Below are 16,077 nucleotides of genomic sequence, written 5' to 3' on the forward strand. Positions count from 1 at the left end.
CATGCCACAAAAGCCACCAGGTGCTTTTCCCTCTCTTGTTCTCAGTTCAGCAAGAGAAGATAGACTAACCTAAGGTTTTCTATTCTCTAAGCAGCAAAAAGGCTTGGCCCTTCAAATCAGTGTTCAATGTGCTACTTAATGGCCAGCAAACTAACCTCTAGTTATTTCACAGCCATATATGGTAAGTGTAGAGGAGGTAGGGCTGGTTAAGGGGCAGGACAAACTACCCAGTGCAGAGGTGAAAAAAAATTGTGTGTGTGTGTGTGTGTGTGTGTGTGTGTAATCCATAGGGACAGATATACTCAGATTTAAAACAGTGGAGGGTGGAGGCCTTCAGGATCCTTTGAAACTCCCAGGTGGAACCCAGGTCGGACACACATCCTGCATGGACCTTTCCTGCCCAGCCGGGATATCCTGTGTTTGTCGAAAGGACCACATAGGGAAGCCCTGACCATTGTCCTTCCCGAAATCTGCCAGTGAGCCCCTCCCCAGGTTGAGGCAGCCGCCCCAGGCAGAGGAAGAGTAACTCTGGAAACAGCGTTATCAGCATCCTCCATAGACTTCCTCACCTCCTCCCCAGCCTCATTAGCCCCAAGCTCCTCAGCATCCTCAAACAGAAAGCTTGGGGGGCTGGGGTGGGGTCAGCACCCAGAAGCCAGCCCCCTCTGACAGCTTCCTCTTTGGCCAAGCCCTGCCTCTGTGCAGCCCTGAGTGGGCAGCCAAAGGCTGCAGCTGCAGCCCAGAGCCCGAGATGGAGCTCTGGCTGGCCCTGCTGCTGTGGGTCTCAGCCCTGAGCTCTTCTTTCTCCTTGCCAGCTTCTCCCCGTCCTTCTCTGGTGCCCCAAGTCAGAACCAGCTACAATTTTGGAAGGACTTTCCTCGGTCTTGATAAATGCAATGCCTGCATCGGGACATCTATTTGCAAGAAGTTCTTTAAAGAAGAAATAAGGTCAGAATCTCAATCAAATAACTCTGAGTGGCAAAATTTTGTTCCCTTCATGTGAAGATGTCCAGGAATTTGTTGAAAAGGAATCGGGATGTAATGTATGGGTGGGAGCTGAAACAAAGCCATTTAATCAGAGTGGTAATGGTTTGAAGCTGGGGTGGGTAGGAGGGCAAGGTGTGAAGCCAAATCCCTACCTTAAATGCTAAATCCAAGGCTTCCTTTTGAAGTGAAAGCTTGAAGTTTTCTTTCCTATGAATGGAGTAGCCTGGGACTGTTGAGTTTACCAAGTTCATTTCTCATAAGGGGAGGGAAATAAAATTTATAGAAACCCTACTATATGAAATACATTTTAAACCATCCTGGGAGTTAATAATTTGCACCAATTATTCAGACAGTGAACTGAGACATAGCAAGATTAAGTGACTCTGGGGTGGGGAGGTATGGGCTAACTGTGTGTGAAGATGGATGTGTTAATTTGTTCCACTATAGTAACCATTTTACTGTATATTTATATATATATCTTATAACATCATGTATACTGTAAATATGCACAATAAAATTTATTTAAAAAGAAAAAGATAAAGTGACTTGACAAAGGTCACCACCTAATAAGTGGCAGATCTGAGATTCAAATCAGCACAATTTGCTCCAAAGTTTCTGAGCCAGTTTTCTCTTGTGAGATGTTGCCTTGATCAGAGGAAAGCCAGAGTTTAGTAAATTGCAAGCACATGGCTCTGAAAGAATGGTGTCACACTCTGGAATTCAAGCCTATCAACACACGGTAAATGAGCCTTTACCATGGCCAAGATCCAGGAGGTGTTGTGGTGATAGCCACTATAACTCTAATCATTACCTTCCAGGGGGTCAGGAGGAGGAGGTTGTGTTACAAATAATAGTAATAAGCCTTGGTCTGATGCAGGCCAGTGTAAAGGACCTCCAGGAACTCCAGGGACGGAACATTAATTCCAAGTAGGGACTGGGGAAGGGCTTCTCCAGGGGGAGGTATTCTGTGGAAGGCCTTAAAGCGTGAGCTGAAATTTAGTAGGAGGGGAAGGGCTTAAGGCAGAAGAAGCAGCTTATACAAAGGCCCAGAGGTGTGGGAAGAAGCGAGAGGTGCTTAGTGGCTGGAGCATGGAGTGTACATGGAGGCGTGGCAAAGGAGGTCGGAAGGAAATACAGAGGGCATGGAGCCTTAAATGTCATGCCAATGAATTGGGACCTTAATCTGTGGACAAGTGGCTCCCAGGCTTTCCAGTACCAAAAACCCATTGTCATTTGCTCCTTCTCCTCCATCCTCCCTGAAGGACCTACCTCATGCTTTTAAGATTTGGTGATCAAACAAAAGGCATTAATTAACAGTGATTTTATTTCCAATCTGTAGTAACCAAAGACATATTTGATTATTCAACTAAATTACTAAACAGAAATAATAAATAGAAAATACCAATCAAGGCCAGGCTTGGGGGCTCAGGCCTGTAATCCCTCCCACTTTGGGAGGCCAAGACAGGAGGATTGCTTGAGGACAGGAGTTCTAGAGCAGCCTGGGCAACATAGTGAGACTCCATATCTACAAAAAGTTTTTTAAAAATTAAGAAATTAGCCAGGCATGCTGGTGTGTGCCTGTAGTCCCAGCTGCTTAGGAGGCTGAGGCAGGAGGAACACTTGAGTTCAAGGCTGCAACGAGCTATGATCATACCACTGCACTCTGGCCTGGGCAACAGAGTGAGACCCTGTCTCAAAAACAAATTGAAGAAAAAAGAAAATACTAACCAAAAATGTTAAACTTCTTTTGCGAGACCATATATGTTTTATGGAGCTCATGGTGGACTTTTCCTTTTAACTCTTTTTAAAGGCATTTTTTAATGTTGAAAAGTTGAAAGACCACAAATTGAAAAAGCTCTGTTGCAGGCAATGGTGAGGGTGCTAAGCTGGTGAGAGGCAGGAGACCTGTGTTTTTGGAAGGTCTCATGGAAAACAGTGTGCAGGATGGACTGGTGGTATTGACAGGGGCTGTGAGAACAGTTGTCACAGCCCAGGAGAGAGGTTGCAGGGAACAAATTAGGGCAGGAAGGACACAAGTCAGTTCAACTATAGAGTCACTTTCTTGACCGACTCTGGGCTAGAAGAAATAAAGATGGAGACGTTGAATGTGTACTCAAGGTTTTCTGCCTAAGAAATGGGACAAAGGGGACCAAGAACACAGGTGAAGTGGTGCTGATTCCTCGGAGAGAGGAAGCAATGAGAGTACAGACATATTTTAAGATATTTTAAAATATGAGGGAGAAAAATTAAGGGAGTCAACTGAGGAAGAGCTCCAGGTTCACAACCTCTTTATTCACCAAGGGGCAATAAATTAAGTTTTTCTCACCAGCCAGGTATTAGCCAAATTCAGAAAGCATTTCCCTAAATAGGTTTGCATTCCATTAGAGTTCAGGATATTACTTCATCTCCCTTAGAATTCATTTTCCATGTGTCCCTGAAAGGGAAGTATGTAGATACAAGCAGGAAAACACCAGGCAGGGCACGTTCAGGTTTACAGCTCTCTGTGTTGAGAATGTTCATTTCATTACAAGAGTCAGAGAGAGGCAATGAGTGGGTCAGGCGATGTGGACTTGTTTAGAGTCCTTTTCTCTACATTATGAATAACTTCTTTCTTATTAGAAAACTAGTAGCTCTTTATTTTAGAATTTTCAGAAAATATTGATTAAGGGAAGCACAATATAAAAATCATATATAATTCCTTCACCAAGAAATTATCCTTTAGTGGACATTTTGCTGTATATCCTTGCCACCCGTTTTCTATGGATGGATTAAGGAATTTTTTCAACAAAAATGTGATCATCTATGTATAACTCTTTTGGAAATTTTTACTTAATAATATACCAGGAATACCTTTCAACATTATGAAATGATCTTCCCCACGATTTGATTTTTAATGGCTTCATGATACTCAATTGCATCAATCAACCATAATTTATTTAACTAATCCACCATAGTGAGACTACGGGTTTTTATTTCACTTTTTGGTATTACAAGGTATTACAAACAGTGCTATGTTAAACATCCCTGCAGCCATATTTTGTGCAGATCAGTGATTAATTCTTTATGACAGACTCCTAAAAGTAAAATTTCTGGTTCAAAAAAATTACAAATGTTTAGAATGTGTGTGTGTGTGTGTGTGTGTGTGCCTCCAAATGGTGACTTCTACTTATATAGAGCTCACTTCTTGAACACTCACAAATATTTAATATTATTATTTTTTAATTTGTATTTCTTCTGAGTTGAGCCTTTTTTTCAGATTTATTGACCATTTGTATTTCTTCTTTGCTAAATTGTCTAATGTTCACATCCTTTGCCTCTCTTTCTGATGGTGTGTTCACCCATCATGTTCTTATTGATCCCCAAACATTTCTCCACTTTTAAAAATGATTACCATGACAACTTATGAGAAAGCCCATCCAAAACTCACAGACTTTTGGCTGAAAAGCTATAGCCAGGCCTTGGTCCTTACTAAGGATTGGACAATGCTTGTGTCTGTTCAGCAACAAACAACAGATGTTTTTCCCAGGCCAGCTGAGTATGCTGAAGACACATGATCAGTAGATGAACGTCACCTTTCCTTCTTCCCCTTATCTTTTCTTTGGCAAGAATGCTAGGGATGAGTCAGATGCTTCCGATATTCAATCTTTGTGAATTTTCCCATGCATTCCATGTTGACTTTCAAATCCTGAATGAAAACATTAAAGGAAGCTAGGAAAATGAGTAAGCCTGATTGACATATTTTTCCTACTGAAAATATGCCTATATGTGAAATCCTGAGTGGCCACACCAATTGACAAGATCCACCAGGATCTGGTTGGTCAGTATTGTACATGTGTCGGGGGAGAGGGGTTCATAGTGGCAGTATCTCTGATCAGAATTATTCCTAGGGGTTCCTAGGCTCTTACCAGGGTAGATGCTTTACCTCACCTTCCTTACTGTACACACTTGGCCTTACATGCCCACTCCCACTCCCGAAGTCTTAAAAATACTCAAACCCTTCCAACTGAGCATTGAAGGGCTCACAGTGAAATAAGTAAATCATTAGGCTTGATTTTTGCCTTCCCTTCTTCCTTGCTTCTTGTCTGTCTCCTTCCCCTCAGAAAATGATAATTATTGCCTTAACTCACTTCCTCACATCAACTCAGAGGCTTTGGGAACTGCAAGTCCCAGAAGCTTATAACAAAAGTCTACACATTCAGTCATCCATACATGCACCGATTCATCCACCACCCATCCACCCACTTATCCAGGCATCCCTCCATGCATTCTTCCACACAATAGCCACTCAGTGCATCCCACCATCCAGCCTTCCATGTATCTCTCTACTCCTTTATCCATCTCTACATCTAAATACCCATCCATCCTTCCATCTATACATCCAACTGTAAGGTATGAACGCTTAGTATCAAGCACTCTGCCAGGCATTGAGTTACAACATTAAAAGAGACCCAATCCTTGCCTTGAAGGAGCTTACTTTCTATTGGGAAGACAGAGAAAGAAATAAACCAATGATCAAATCAGAGTATAAGGAATATTTTTAAAATGTCCTACACAGGGTGTCCCATAGGAGCATGTGGGAAAGTGCCAACTGGGTGATGAAGGAATGAAGAACAAAAGAGGTGGTACCCATCTGGGTTTTAAAGGGTTGGATAGGGATTTTCCAGACAACAAAGAGGAAGAAAGTATCTCAGACAAAGAGATCAGCACATGACAGGTGAATGGAGGCTCAGCAGCCTGAAAGAATGTGGCTTATCCAAGGATAGCCAGTGGTTTGGTAAGACCAAAGCAAGCCTGTAAGGGCAGCAGTAGGTGATGCAGCAGGCAAAGAGCATTGTGAACTAAGCTCTAAGCACTAAGGAGCATGAACTCTATTCTGAGAGTTTTGGGAAGAATGCCGGATGGTTTAACGGTTGGATGTAGAGCTGGGGGATGGAGAAGAGGGAAGAGAGAAAGAAATCTTTAAGAAGGTGTGTCTACAGACTTAATGTTTGACTAGATGCAGCATGAAAATTATTCATGGGAAGAGGGCATTTCAGTCTAACTCCAAAGCTGTTCCTCTCCCCTACATTCTCCCCCTGTCCTCCAGATCGAGGACCTTGAGGGGATTGGACCACATGGACTTTATGCTTCCTTTCAGCTCTGAGATACTATCTATGATCCTGTTTGTCCATTTTTCAACACAATGAGAAACTTGGCCAACCTCACTTCAATCATGCCAGTGATCTCAATTTAGAAGGGAGATTGGAAAGCTGTCTCTATTTTGTGGTTTTCCAAATGCAAGGGTATTAACATTGTAGTGAATAAAAAGCGGGGCCCATTTTCTCACATTCTTCTATTAGATAAAGTAGGTAATCAATCTTGTAAGAATATACACTTCCCATTTGATGAAATAAATGTATTACCATTTTGAATGGGGGCCTGTAAACTCACTTGTCTCAGTTAGTCCATATGGAAAGCCTTGAGCCATCACAGGCATTTATTGCTGGTCACCTGCCAAGGCAGTGCTGTCATCTCAGTAGAGCCTCCTCAGGAGGTGGGGACAGAAAAAAAGGACAACAAGCTTGTCTTGCCAGGTAGGAAGTCTCTCCCCATGCTACCCTCACCAGTTGGGAAAATAGAAGCCCTGAGATCTGCCCTCCCCCACCACTAATTTTCTGTAATTCTTCAGACAAGTCACATATACGTTCTGCCTTCAGTTTCTCCTCCTCAAAACAAGATGCGAAGGGGGAAGGGACAAAATAATCTTTAAGGACCCTGCCATCTATACCCCCTAATAATGTTATCAATCTGTTCCCATGAACTAATTCATAAAATGAATAATAGAGAAATAAGCAACTACAAAGTGGTAAAGATTGCAAGCTTTGGAGCCTTGAATGCCATTTCCTCCAATTCCTGGTCATGTGACCTTGGGCAAATGACATAATCACTCTGTGCCTCGGTTTCCTCATCTGTCTGGTCAATAATAGCATTAACCTCATGGGTTTATTGAAAGGATTAAGTGAATCAATACATATAAAGTGTTTTGCAAGTTGACTGGCACACTTAAGGGTTTCATAAATGTGTGTTATCATTATCTAAAAGAGCCACCTAGTAGTAAATCCTTAGTTCCAGGCCCTTTGGGAGGAGGGGTGGTTGAACCTCCATGAGCAATAGCCACTGCAGGAAATAGGCAAACAGGCTTGCCTCCAGGACCTGGGCCCATCCTTATCCTTCCAGAGAGGATGATCATTTCCCATGGCTGTCCTGAAACTTCCAGTAAAATTGATTCATTTTAAGTTTACAGTTTTTCATCTTTTTAAATATATTTGTGGCAATGTTCTTGAACATAATTCTTTGTGCCTACTTCTATTGCAATTTGCATTGCAGAAGTTGCTTACTGACAGTTTCTGTTGGAGCACCTTCCCAAACGTGAAAGGCCCAGAGCTCTAGTGCATTCCTCAGAGATTCAAAGGCCTGGCCTCTCTAGCTCCCTGGACGAGTCCCATGACCTCTTTGCCCCTCTAAGTTTTTGAGTGGCTTTTTTTCTCGATAAAACACTAGAAAAAGCTTGCAGTCTCATGGGGTAAAGCTATATCATATAAGTGAGAAAACAAAACAATCTAGGGTTCAGGGTTAATCAAAATGCTAATTCTTCCAAAACTCCTTATCATGGAGTTTCCCAATAATAAGAATTCAAAGACTCTTATTTAAATTAAATATATAACACATCTTATATAGACTGATTTTCATTTGCAGTATGACCCTCAATCATTTAATAATAATGAAGATAAACTTTTTCTGAGTAATTTCATATATAAATGAAAAGGAGATTTATCATTCTTCCTTAATGGAAATGTCAGCACACAGCTGGAGCAATGAGTATGAAGAAAAGGGTAAATGTGGGGCCTGGGAAATTGGCAGATGATGATAGGCCAGTGCCTCCCCCCTAAGGAGGATTAAGGACCAACCAGGCCATTATGTAGAATTACACACCTCCTGGGGCCCAGATAGCTTCAAATTTGGCGACCACTTAGCAGCTGTTACTGTCTGAGACTTGGTTGATACTGAAAACTTAAATCTTTGGACTGAAAAAAAAATTAATGGGGCTCCTTAGGGCTGGATATGGAGGTTCAGTGGTCTCCCCAGTGCAGGCTCAAGAGCTTCTTCAAGAACTGGGATTCCAAGACCCAGCCACTGGTCAGAAGGTAGACAGTTTTGGGAACTGATATAGGGAAAGGGAAAGATGGTGGGGTTTGCTGGCAGATGGCCTGAGCTTTGCACTCCTGCTTGGCAATGTGTTGTCTGACCTTGGGCAAGGTATTTAAGCTCTATAAGCCTCAGTTTCCACCCCTGGAAGGTTGGGATGCAGTATTAGGAGAATCAAAAATGTCAGCACATGTAAAGCTGCTATCTTTACACAGAGTAGAACTTCAGAGAGCCGTGGCTAGTCCTGCGCCAGTTATGTGAGGAGGATAAAGTTTGTGTCTGCCACACACCTCCTTCACTTTTTCTGACATCACCTCCCTACTTTGGAGGAGACAAAAATCATCCTCTCACAAAAAGAATTCTGAGCGCCGCAGCCTAAGGAGGAGAAATGGATCAGATAGGCTGTTGTCCCTCGTCTCTCTGTCCCTGGGCTCTGCAGGCTTTCACCTAATAAGCCAATCCTAAAAGGGATACTCTCCCAACAGGTTTGACAAGTGGCTGGCTCCCCACCTCGGACTGCCTCCTGACTACTTGCCTTCATACCCTGCAAATTACTCAGATGATTCCAAAACCTGGCGCCCTGTGGAGATCTTTAGGTTGGTCAGCAAATACCAAAATGAGATCTCAGACAGGAGAATCTGTGCCTCTGTGTCAGCCCCAAAGACCTGCAGCATTGAATATGTCCTGCGGAAAACAGGGAGGTTTCAGAAATGGATGCAGGCCAAACGCCTCACACCCGACCTGGTGCAGGTGAGTGTGCAGTCCTGGCAAGTCCAAAACAACCTGCCAGGTACATCTTGCGTTACCTACCTTGATGGGTATAGACATTGGGGCATAGGGAAAAGATCTCTGGGGCCTGGACACCGTGGGCCACTAAAAGCTGTGACAGAATGGGGAGAAGGAGCAGAGACCCAGGAAGAACAGAGAGCTTCTGGTTCCTGTTCATCCATCCATTCAACAAGTTTTAACTGTGTTACATCCTAGAGATTCAAAGATGAATCAGATGCAAGCTCCACCCCCAGGAGCATATGTCTCAGTGGTGGGGACATACAGAGTGCAAATCACTGCAAAGCAATGTAGTTGATGTTATGATAACATTTTATACCAGGACAAGGGACAGACTACTGACTTGGGTCCTTCACTCACTCGCTGACCAATTGACCTTGGATGTAAGCCCAAAACTTCTCCCACTCTGCTCTGACATTCCTCCTCCAAAAATGGAGACAGAGAAGGACATCTGGATGATCTCAAACACCCTCCCGGCTCTGACATTCTTTGACTTGATATGACTCTGCTTCATTTATTTAACAAATAAAGAGAGAGCACCTTCTATCACCAGGCACCCTGCTGGGTGTCTTGATTTTCTTGTTTCTTAAATGGCAGCAAACGGTACCTGTTCTGCCTGATTCATTTGTCCTAACGAGCTTATAGAAATGAAGATGCTTAGAAAAAGTCCATTGCTATAGAAATGCACAGCAGCATTCTTGTAATAAGTGGGCCCCTTTCTTCAATTTGTTGTGCTAAAATCTGTTCTACCAATTTTATCATCTTGTGTTACAAGCAGTTAAACAAGCTTTTCTTCTTTGCCAAAACAGCATCCATTAACAACATCCTGGTAAGATACGACCAAAACCATATCCGTTTTCACTTTACTTTGGCCCTTCCCTAACCTATCTTTCCAACCCCACCAGAGACTTTTCCCCTCCTTACAAAAAACAGAAAAATATCAGCAACCATTTTATAAATTCTGGACAAACCTCATTCTTCTTCCATCTACCAAGTTCAAGGTCATTGCTGTCTTATTTTGGCACCATCTTCTCCCTCTCCTGCACTCCTTTCCAGACACCCTTTGCCCTTGGGATTCCACAGCAGGCCCAAGGCACTCTGCCACACTCTTTCCTACTCTCAGGTCTCATCCAAGTGGCACCCAAACTCCTGCTCTTTTCTTCCTAGCAAAACTGACCTATCACACAGTATCAAATGGATCTGTCTTCCCCAAAGGTGGCAAAAAACAAACACCTCACCTACTTACCCAAGAGAATTGAAAACAAGTGTTCAAACAAAAACCTGTATATAATGGTTATAACAGCATTATTCATAATAGCCAAAAGGTGGAAACAACCCAGATGTCCATCAATTGATGAATGGATAAACAAAATGTGTCATATCCATACAATAGAATATTATTTGACCATAAAAAGGAATGAGGTACTGATACATGCTACAGCACAGATGAACCTTGAAAACATTATACTCAGTGAAAGAAGCCAGACACAAAAGGCCACATATTGTACTATTCCACTTATAGGAAATGTCCAGAATAGGCAAACCCATGGAGACAGAAAGCAGATCAGTGGCTGCCAAGGGCTGAGAGGAGGGAAGAATTGGGAGTGACTGCTTAATGGGTGCAGGATTTCTTTTTGGAGTGATAAAAAGGTTCTGGAATTAGATAGTGGTGATGGTTTCACAACCTTGTGGTACTATAAGCCCCGAATTCTACACTTTAAAATGGTCTAAATGGTGAATTTCATGTTATGTGAGTTTTACCTCAATTTTAAAAAGGAAGTATAAGCCATAAAAACAACCTCACCTATTTTGAGACTTCATTCTCTTAGAGCCTTGGGATGGGCAGCTAATCTAATAATTTAATGCATGCCAGGATGTTAATAGGTTAACAGGTAAAATTCACATAACATGAAATTCACCATTTAGACCATTTTAAAGTACACAATTCAGGGCTTTTAGCACATCCAACAAGGTTGTGCAACCATCACCACTATCTAATTCCAGAACCTTTTTATCACTCCAAAAAGAAACCCTGCACCCATTAAGCAGTCACTCCCAATTCTTCCCTCTTCTCTGCTCTTGGCAGCCACTGATCTGCTTTCTGTCTCCATGGGTTTGCCTATTCTGGACATTTCCTATAAATGGAATAGTACAATATGTGGCCTTTTGCGTCTGGCTTATTTCATTATGGCATTTCACTGTTAGCCCTCCAAGAAACCATTTATATGTAAAGCCAACACGGCAATGCTTTCATTAGCCCATCCATGACTAGCTAGCTCAGCCCTTCCTAATACATCCCAGTGTTCTTCTCTTGCTAAACCCAAATGTGGCCCCAGAATTCTTCTCAATAGTGTTCCAAGCAAGCAGCCTGTCTTTGATCTCAGCTGGAAGAAGAGATGAAACCTGAGTGACCATTCATCCCAGGTTTAGCTGAACAGCTCTGCCCTATTTTTCTGATAACTTGTCAGACATGAGTCCTAAGTTCTTGCACGGAAATCATGATCTTTCTATATTTACACGGGAGTTTCCGGACCAGCCAGAGAGCTATTATAGGAAGGGTGATGGGGAGACTTGCCTCATCCTTTAACTCATACCAAATTGCCCAATGTCAGCTCAGCCTACCTGTCAGGTCAGCCCCAGGGATCCTCTCAGTGTGTAACTTAAGTGGGTTTTCCCTGATTTCCTCAAGCGTCACTTTCCAACAGGGATCTAGGCCAGAGCCCTGAATTGTGCGTATCTGATCGTATGTGTGTTGGTGTGCGTACAGGGGAAGAAAAAGAGGCCACTGGGAACTCACAGGCTTTGCTCAGAGAACTGACAAGGCAGAGATGAGAGGAGAAGAAAATCAAAGAAATAAAAGTAAACTTAAAGGAGGAGGAATCTGACTGGTTCGGGGACCTCAGAACTTTGATTGTCAGTCCTGCTTATGAATAAATAAAGCTAACTTGGATGAAAAACCCCAGTAGTCATCATGAGAGGCTGAGCTGGGGAGTCCGGGGCTCCTCTCCTGCAGGGCCAAGTGCAGGTTTATATTAAGAACACTCTGCCTTGAGCTGCAGGAAGCATGCTACAGCGGGGGCTGCCAAGGACAACACGATCAAGAATTAGGAAGAGGGTGAAACAATGCCGTGTGTGTGTGTGTGTGTGTGTGTGTGTGTGTGTAGCACTCGTGCTAATAAAACCACGACTTTTCTCCTCTAAAAGCTGCATTGTTCTGTTCGGAACATCCCACAGCCTAAATTACTAGCCCACAAAGAACCCCAGCCAAGAACACCGCTCAGAGTTTTTATCATGATGAGCTTGTTCACAAAACCACCAAGAAGGCTTCCTCTGCTATTATGCCGTGCTCAAAGAAGCACGTGGCTAATCAAAGGAAAACACATATCCTCTACTGCGTCCCCCTCCCATCCCCTCTACTGCGATCAGATCCGCTTCTGACATTGTTCTGTTACTCCCTCAGATGGCCGCGGAGCCTTTTCTCCCACTAGATGGCGGTATAGAGTGTTCAGGCAGCTTTGTTTAAACAAGGACAGCTGGCAATTTCATTTCCTGCGTACGTCTTCATTATTTTTTTTAATTGATAGAATAAGGGAAATAAGCAAATTAACCAAAGTGCACATTAATCACTTCATCAAAATATAGGTTTATATGTAACTATTAAGCAAGTGAAATTCATTTTTGCTTAAATTTAACTCAAAAATATGTAAGGGCCGTTTACAAGGCCTATGCTAGCCATTAGGAGGGTATAACCCTGTCAAGACAAGGTCCCTGCACTCTGGGAAATGACACTGCAGTGAGGGAGACAGATCATATTCGACTCGTTCTGATACAAGACAGGTTGTGATAAAGTATTTTAATGAAGATGGAAAATTTATATTGGATTCACAGCTAGTTTTCTGGCTATAAATATTTTAATTCCTCACAGGCTGCCAGGTCAAGGGCCCTTCAAAAAAGTTGCATTCTTTTTTTTTTTTTTTAAATAACATGACTATACTGATGCTGAAAAAACAACAACAACAACAACAAACAAAAAAAAAAAACGGCTGTATTGGACTCCGTCTAACTTTGGAGTCAAAGATGAAATGACTATTGGTGGGAAAGGAAATTTAAGTGACCAAGAGTGCCTCCCCAGTACCACATAGGGACAACATTCCCCCAGACATCAGTGCACATCCTCTAATGGTCTTCTCGAAGCAGAGACTCTTCTGAGGCACATCATGACTACGAGCTCATGAGGCCACACTCCCCATGACACTTGGGAAGTAGAGTGCTGTGTTTGCTGCCCATAGGAGTTTCAGGAGCCAACTGGAGAGATATTACGGGATGGATGCAGACATCCCCGCCCCCATACACAGCCCACTTTCTCCTTCCAGTCAGTAGAATTGTTGATAGTTGAAACAACTAAGATTTTGAATCATGGAATTTGCTTAGGGTTAGAACCATTGAGACTTCATCACCTCAGCATTTGTGACAAAGAGGTTATTTGGAATGAGATGGAGACTAACCTGTTACTTTCCAGGCCACCATTGTATCACACATTCATAGAAACGGGATTAATAGATCATCTGGTCTGTTTATTCAAATGATCCCTAAATTATACTTGATAGGGTTCCTGAATGAAAAAGAGGACAGCAAAAGGCTTCCCCAGTCTTGACACAGACAAGTTGAGAAAAAGGAGGCAAGAGAAGACCAGGGGAAAGGTAGACATGGGACCGGTCACCAGTGGCTTCTTCCAGATGATGCTCAAATATAAAATAGAGGCAGCCCCCACCCAAAATATAACTGAAGCTTGAACAATCATCAGAACAGACCATTCGAAGCAGGCTTCACCTTTACAGGGCTCTCAGCTTTCCCTGAACTTAGATGTTAGCCAACTAAGCCCCTCAAGGCATCCTTTGTTCTATGAAATTCTTCCTTCGATATCTCACTATCTCTATTCTGATGTACTCTAGAACAGCGATCCCCAACATTTTTGGCACCAGAGACTGTTTTCATGGAAGACAATTTTTCCACGGACCGGGGAGGGGAGGGGATAGTTTCAGGATGAATCAAGCTCATTACATTTATTGTGCACTATATTTCTATTATTATTACATTGTAATATATAATGAAGTAATTATACAGCTCACCATAGATCGGGGACCCCGGCTCTAGAACAGATGTTTTTGCTGTAAGTGCGAATTGGCCCAGAGGCCTCTTCATCGGCTGTGCCTCTATGTATGTCCACACAATATGAAGGGCAATATGCTCACACAAATATATAATATATATCTATTTTTTAAAGTTACTTGGAAGACATCAATCAATATACTGACTGTGTTCTAAAAACTGTTTATTAGGCCATAAAACCTCTCAAAGTTTTAAAAGTAGAAATATTAAAGACCATTTTCTCTAATCAAAATGGAATAACATCAGACATTAACAATAAAAAGTGGGGGGAACCTTACCAAACCAGGAATTTAGAAACATTATCGGCCGGGCGCGGTGGCTCACGCCTGTAATCCTAGCACTCTGGGAGGCCGAGGTGGGCGGATCGTTTGAGCTCAGGAGTTCGAGACCAGCCTGAGCAAGAGCGAGACCCCACCTCTACTAAAAATAGAAAGAAATTATATGGACAGCTAAAAATATATATAGAAAAAAATTAGCCGGGCATGGTGGCACATGCCTGTAGTCCCAGCTACTCGGGAGGCTGAGACAGGAGGATCGCTTGAGCTCAGGAGTTTGAGGTTGCTGTGAGCTAGGCTGACGCCACGGCACTCACTCTAGCCTGGGCAACAGAGTGAGACTCTGTCTCAAAAAAAAAAAAAAAAAAAAAAAAAAAAAAAAAAAAAAACATTATCTTCTGAGCCACAGAACAAATAACTAAAATTGTAATAATATCAAGAAAATAGCAATGATTAAAATTCTGTATTTCCCCAATCTATGATTTAGCCTTTGCCAAATCACTGCTCAGAGGAAAATTGGAAATCAATCCAGGGCTGTGTTAGGCAACTGTCGATACAAGTTTGGTCGTTAATGTAGAAAAATTATACAAAAAGATATAAAAATGCATGTTAAATTGGTCCTAACTCAGGGCCACTTATAGCAGTAATAATTTTTCCAATTGTATCAGCTTTTCTCTCTAAGGAGAACCAATAGTTCACAGAAAGATGCTTTGTAAACCTTTTCTGTGGATTAAGTAGGGAATAAGTATATTTATTCCCAGTTTATACATGAGAACAGACCCCTGAGCAATACATCAATTTGTTAAAGATCGAAATAGATTTCTACTTATTGAAGTATACCATAGGTCATAGATTTGAGGGGTTGAAATAAATTTGAAATGTCACCAAATCAAACTCTAAAATATTTGCAGACCTTTCAATGAGGTAAAGGCTCATCTATCCTATCATACAGTAACAGGAAACTCACCACCTTCAGAAGCAGCTTATGCTTTCTTTGGACAGAATGGATCCTTAGAGAGTTTATCTCAAATCTGTCTTGTAGCTCTCACTCATGTAAATTATTTGTATGCCTTGGAGTTATACAGATTGCACATGACATATTCCCTCCTAAATCCTGGCTTCCCAGTTTAAACATACCCAATTTTCTATCCATTCATGAATTGATGGGCACTTAGGTTGATTCCACATCTCTGCAATTGTGAATTATGCTGGGATAAATGTTCGAGTGCAGGTGATTTTTTAATAAAATGACTTTTTTCCTTTCAGTAGATACCCAGTAGTGGGATTCCTGGATTGAATGATAGGCCTACTTTTAATTCTTTGAGGAATTTCCATACTGTTTTCCATAGGGGTTGTACTAGTTTGCAGTGCCACCAACAGTGTATAAGCGTTCCTTTTTCTCTGTATCCATGCCAGCATCTGTTGTTTTTTAATTTTTTAATAATGGCCCTTCTGACAGGGATGAGGTGGTATCTCATTGTGGTTTTAATTTGCATTTCCCTGATAATTAGTAATGTTGAACATTTTTTCATGTTTTTTGGCCATTTTTCTATCTTCTTTTGAAAAAATTCTGTTCATATCTTTTGCCCAATTTTTTGATAAGGTTGTTTTCTTCGTGCTGATTTGTTTGAGTTCTTTGTAGATTCTGAATATTAGTCCTTTGTTGGATGTATAA

The 16,077-nt window shown here is 42.0% G+C and overlaps 1 protein-coding gene across 1 annotated transcript in view; it reads left to right on the plus strand.

Annotated features, from left to right (window-relative positions):
• The first annotated feature begins 751 nt into the window (after positions 1-751).
• DIPK2B (divergent protein kinase domain 2B) overlaps positions 752-16,077 on the plus strand; it is a 42,714-nt gene continuing 27,388 nt past the window's right edge. Inside the window, exons 1-2 of the mRNA XM_069464292.1 lie at positions 752-948; positions 8,658-8,922. Of these exons, the coding sequence (XP_069320393.1) occupies positions 752-948; positions 8,658-8,922 (462 nt within the window). The remainder of the gene's footprint in view (positions 949-8,657; positions 8,923-16,077) is intronic.

The sequence above is a fragment of the Eulemur rufifrons genome, chromosome 30 (genome assembly GCF_041146395.1).
Source record: "Eulemur rufifrons isolate Redbay chromosome 30, OSU_ERuf_1, whole genome shotgun sequence".
Classification (NCBI taxonomy): domain Eukaryota; kingdom Metazoa; phylum Chordata; class Mammalia; order Primates; family Lemuridae; genus Eulemur; species Eulemur rufifrons.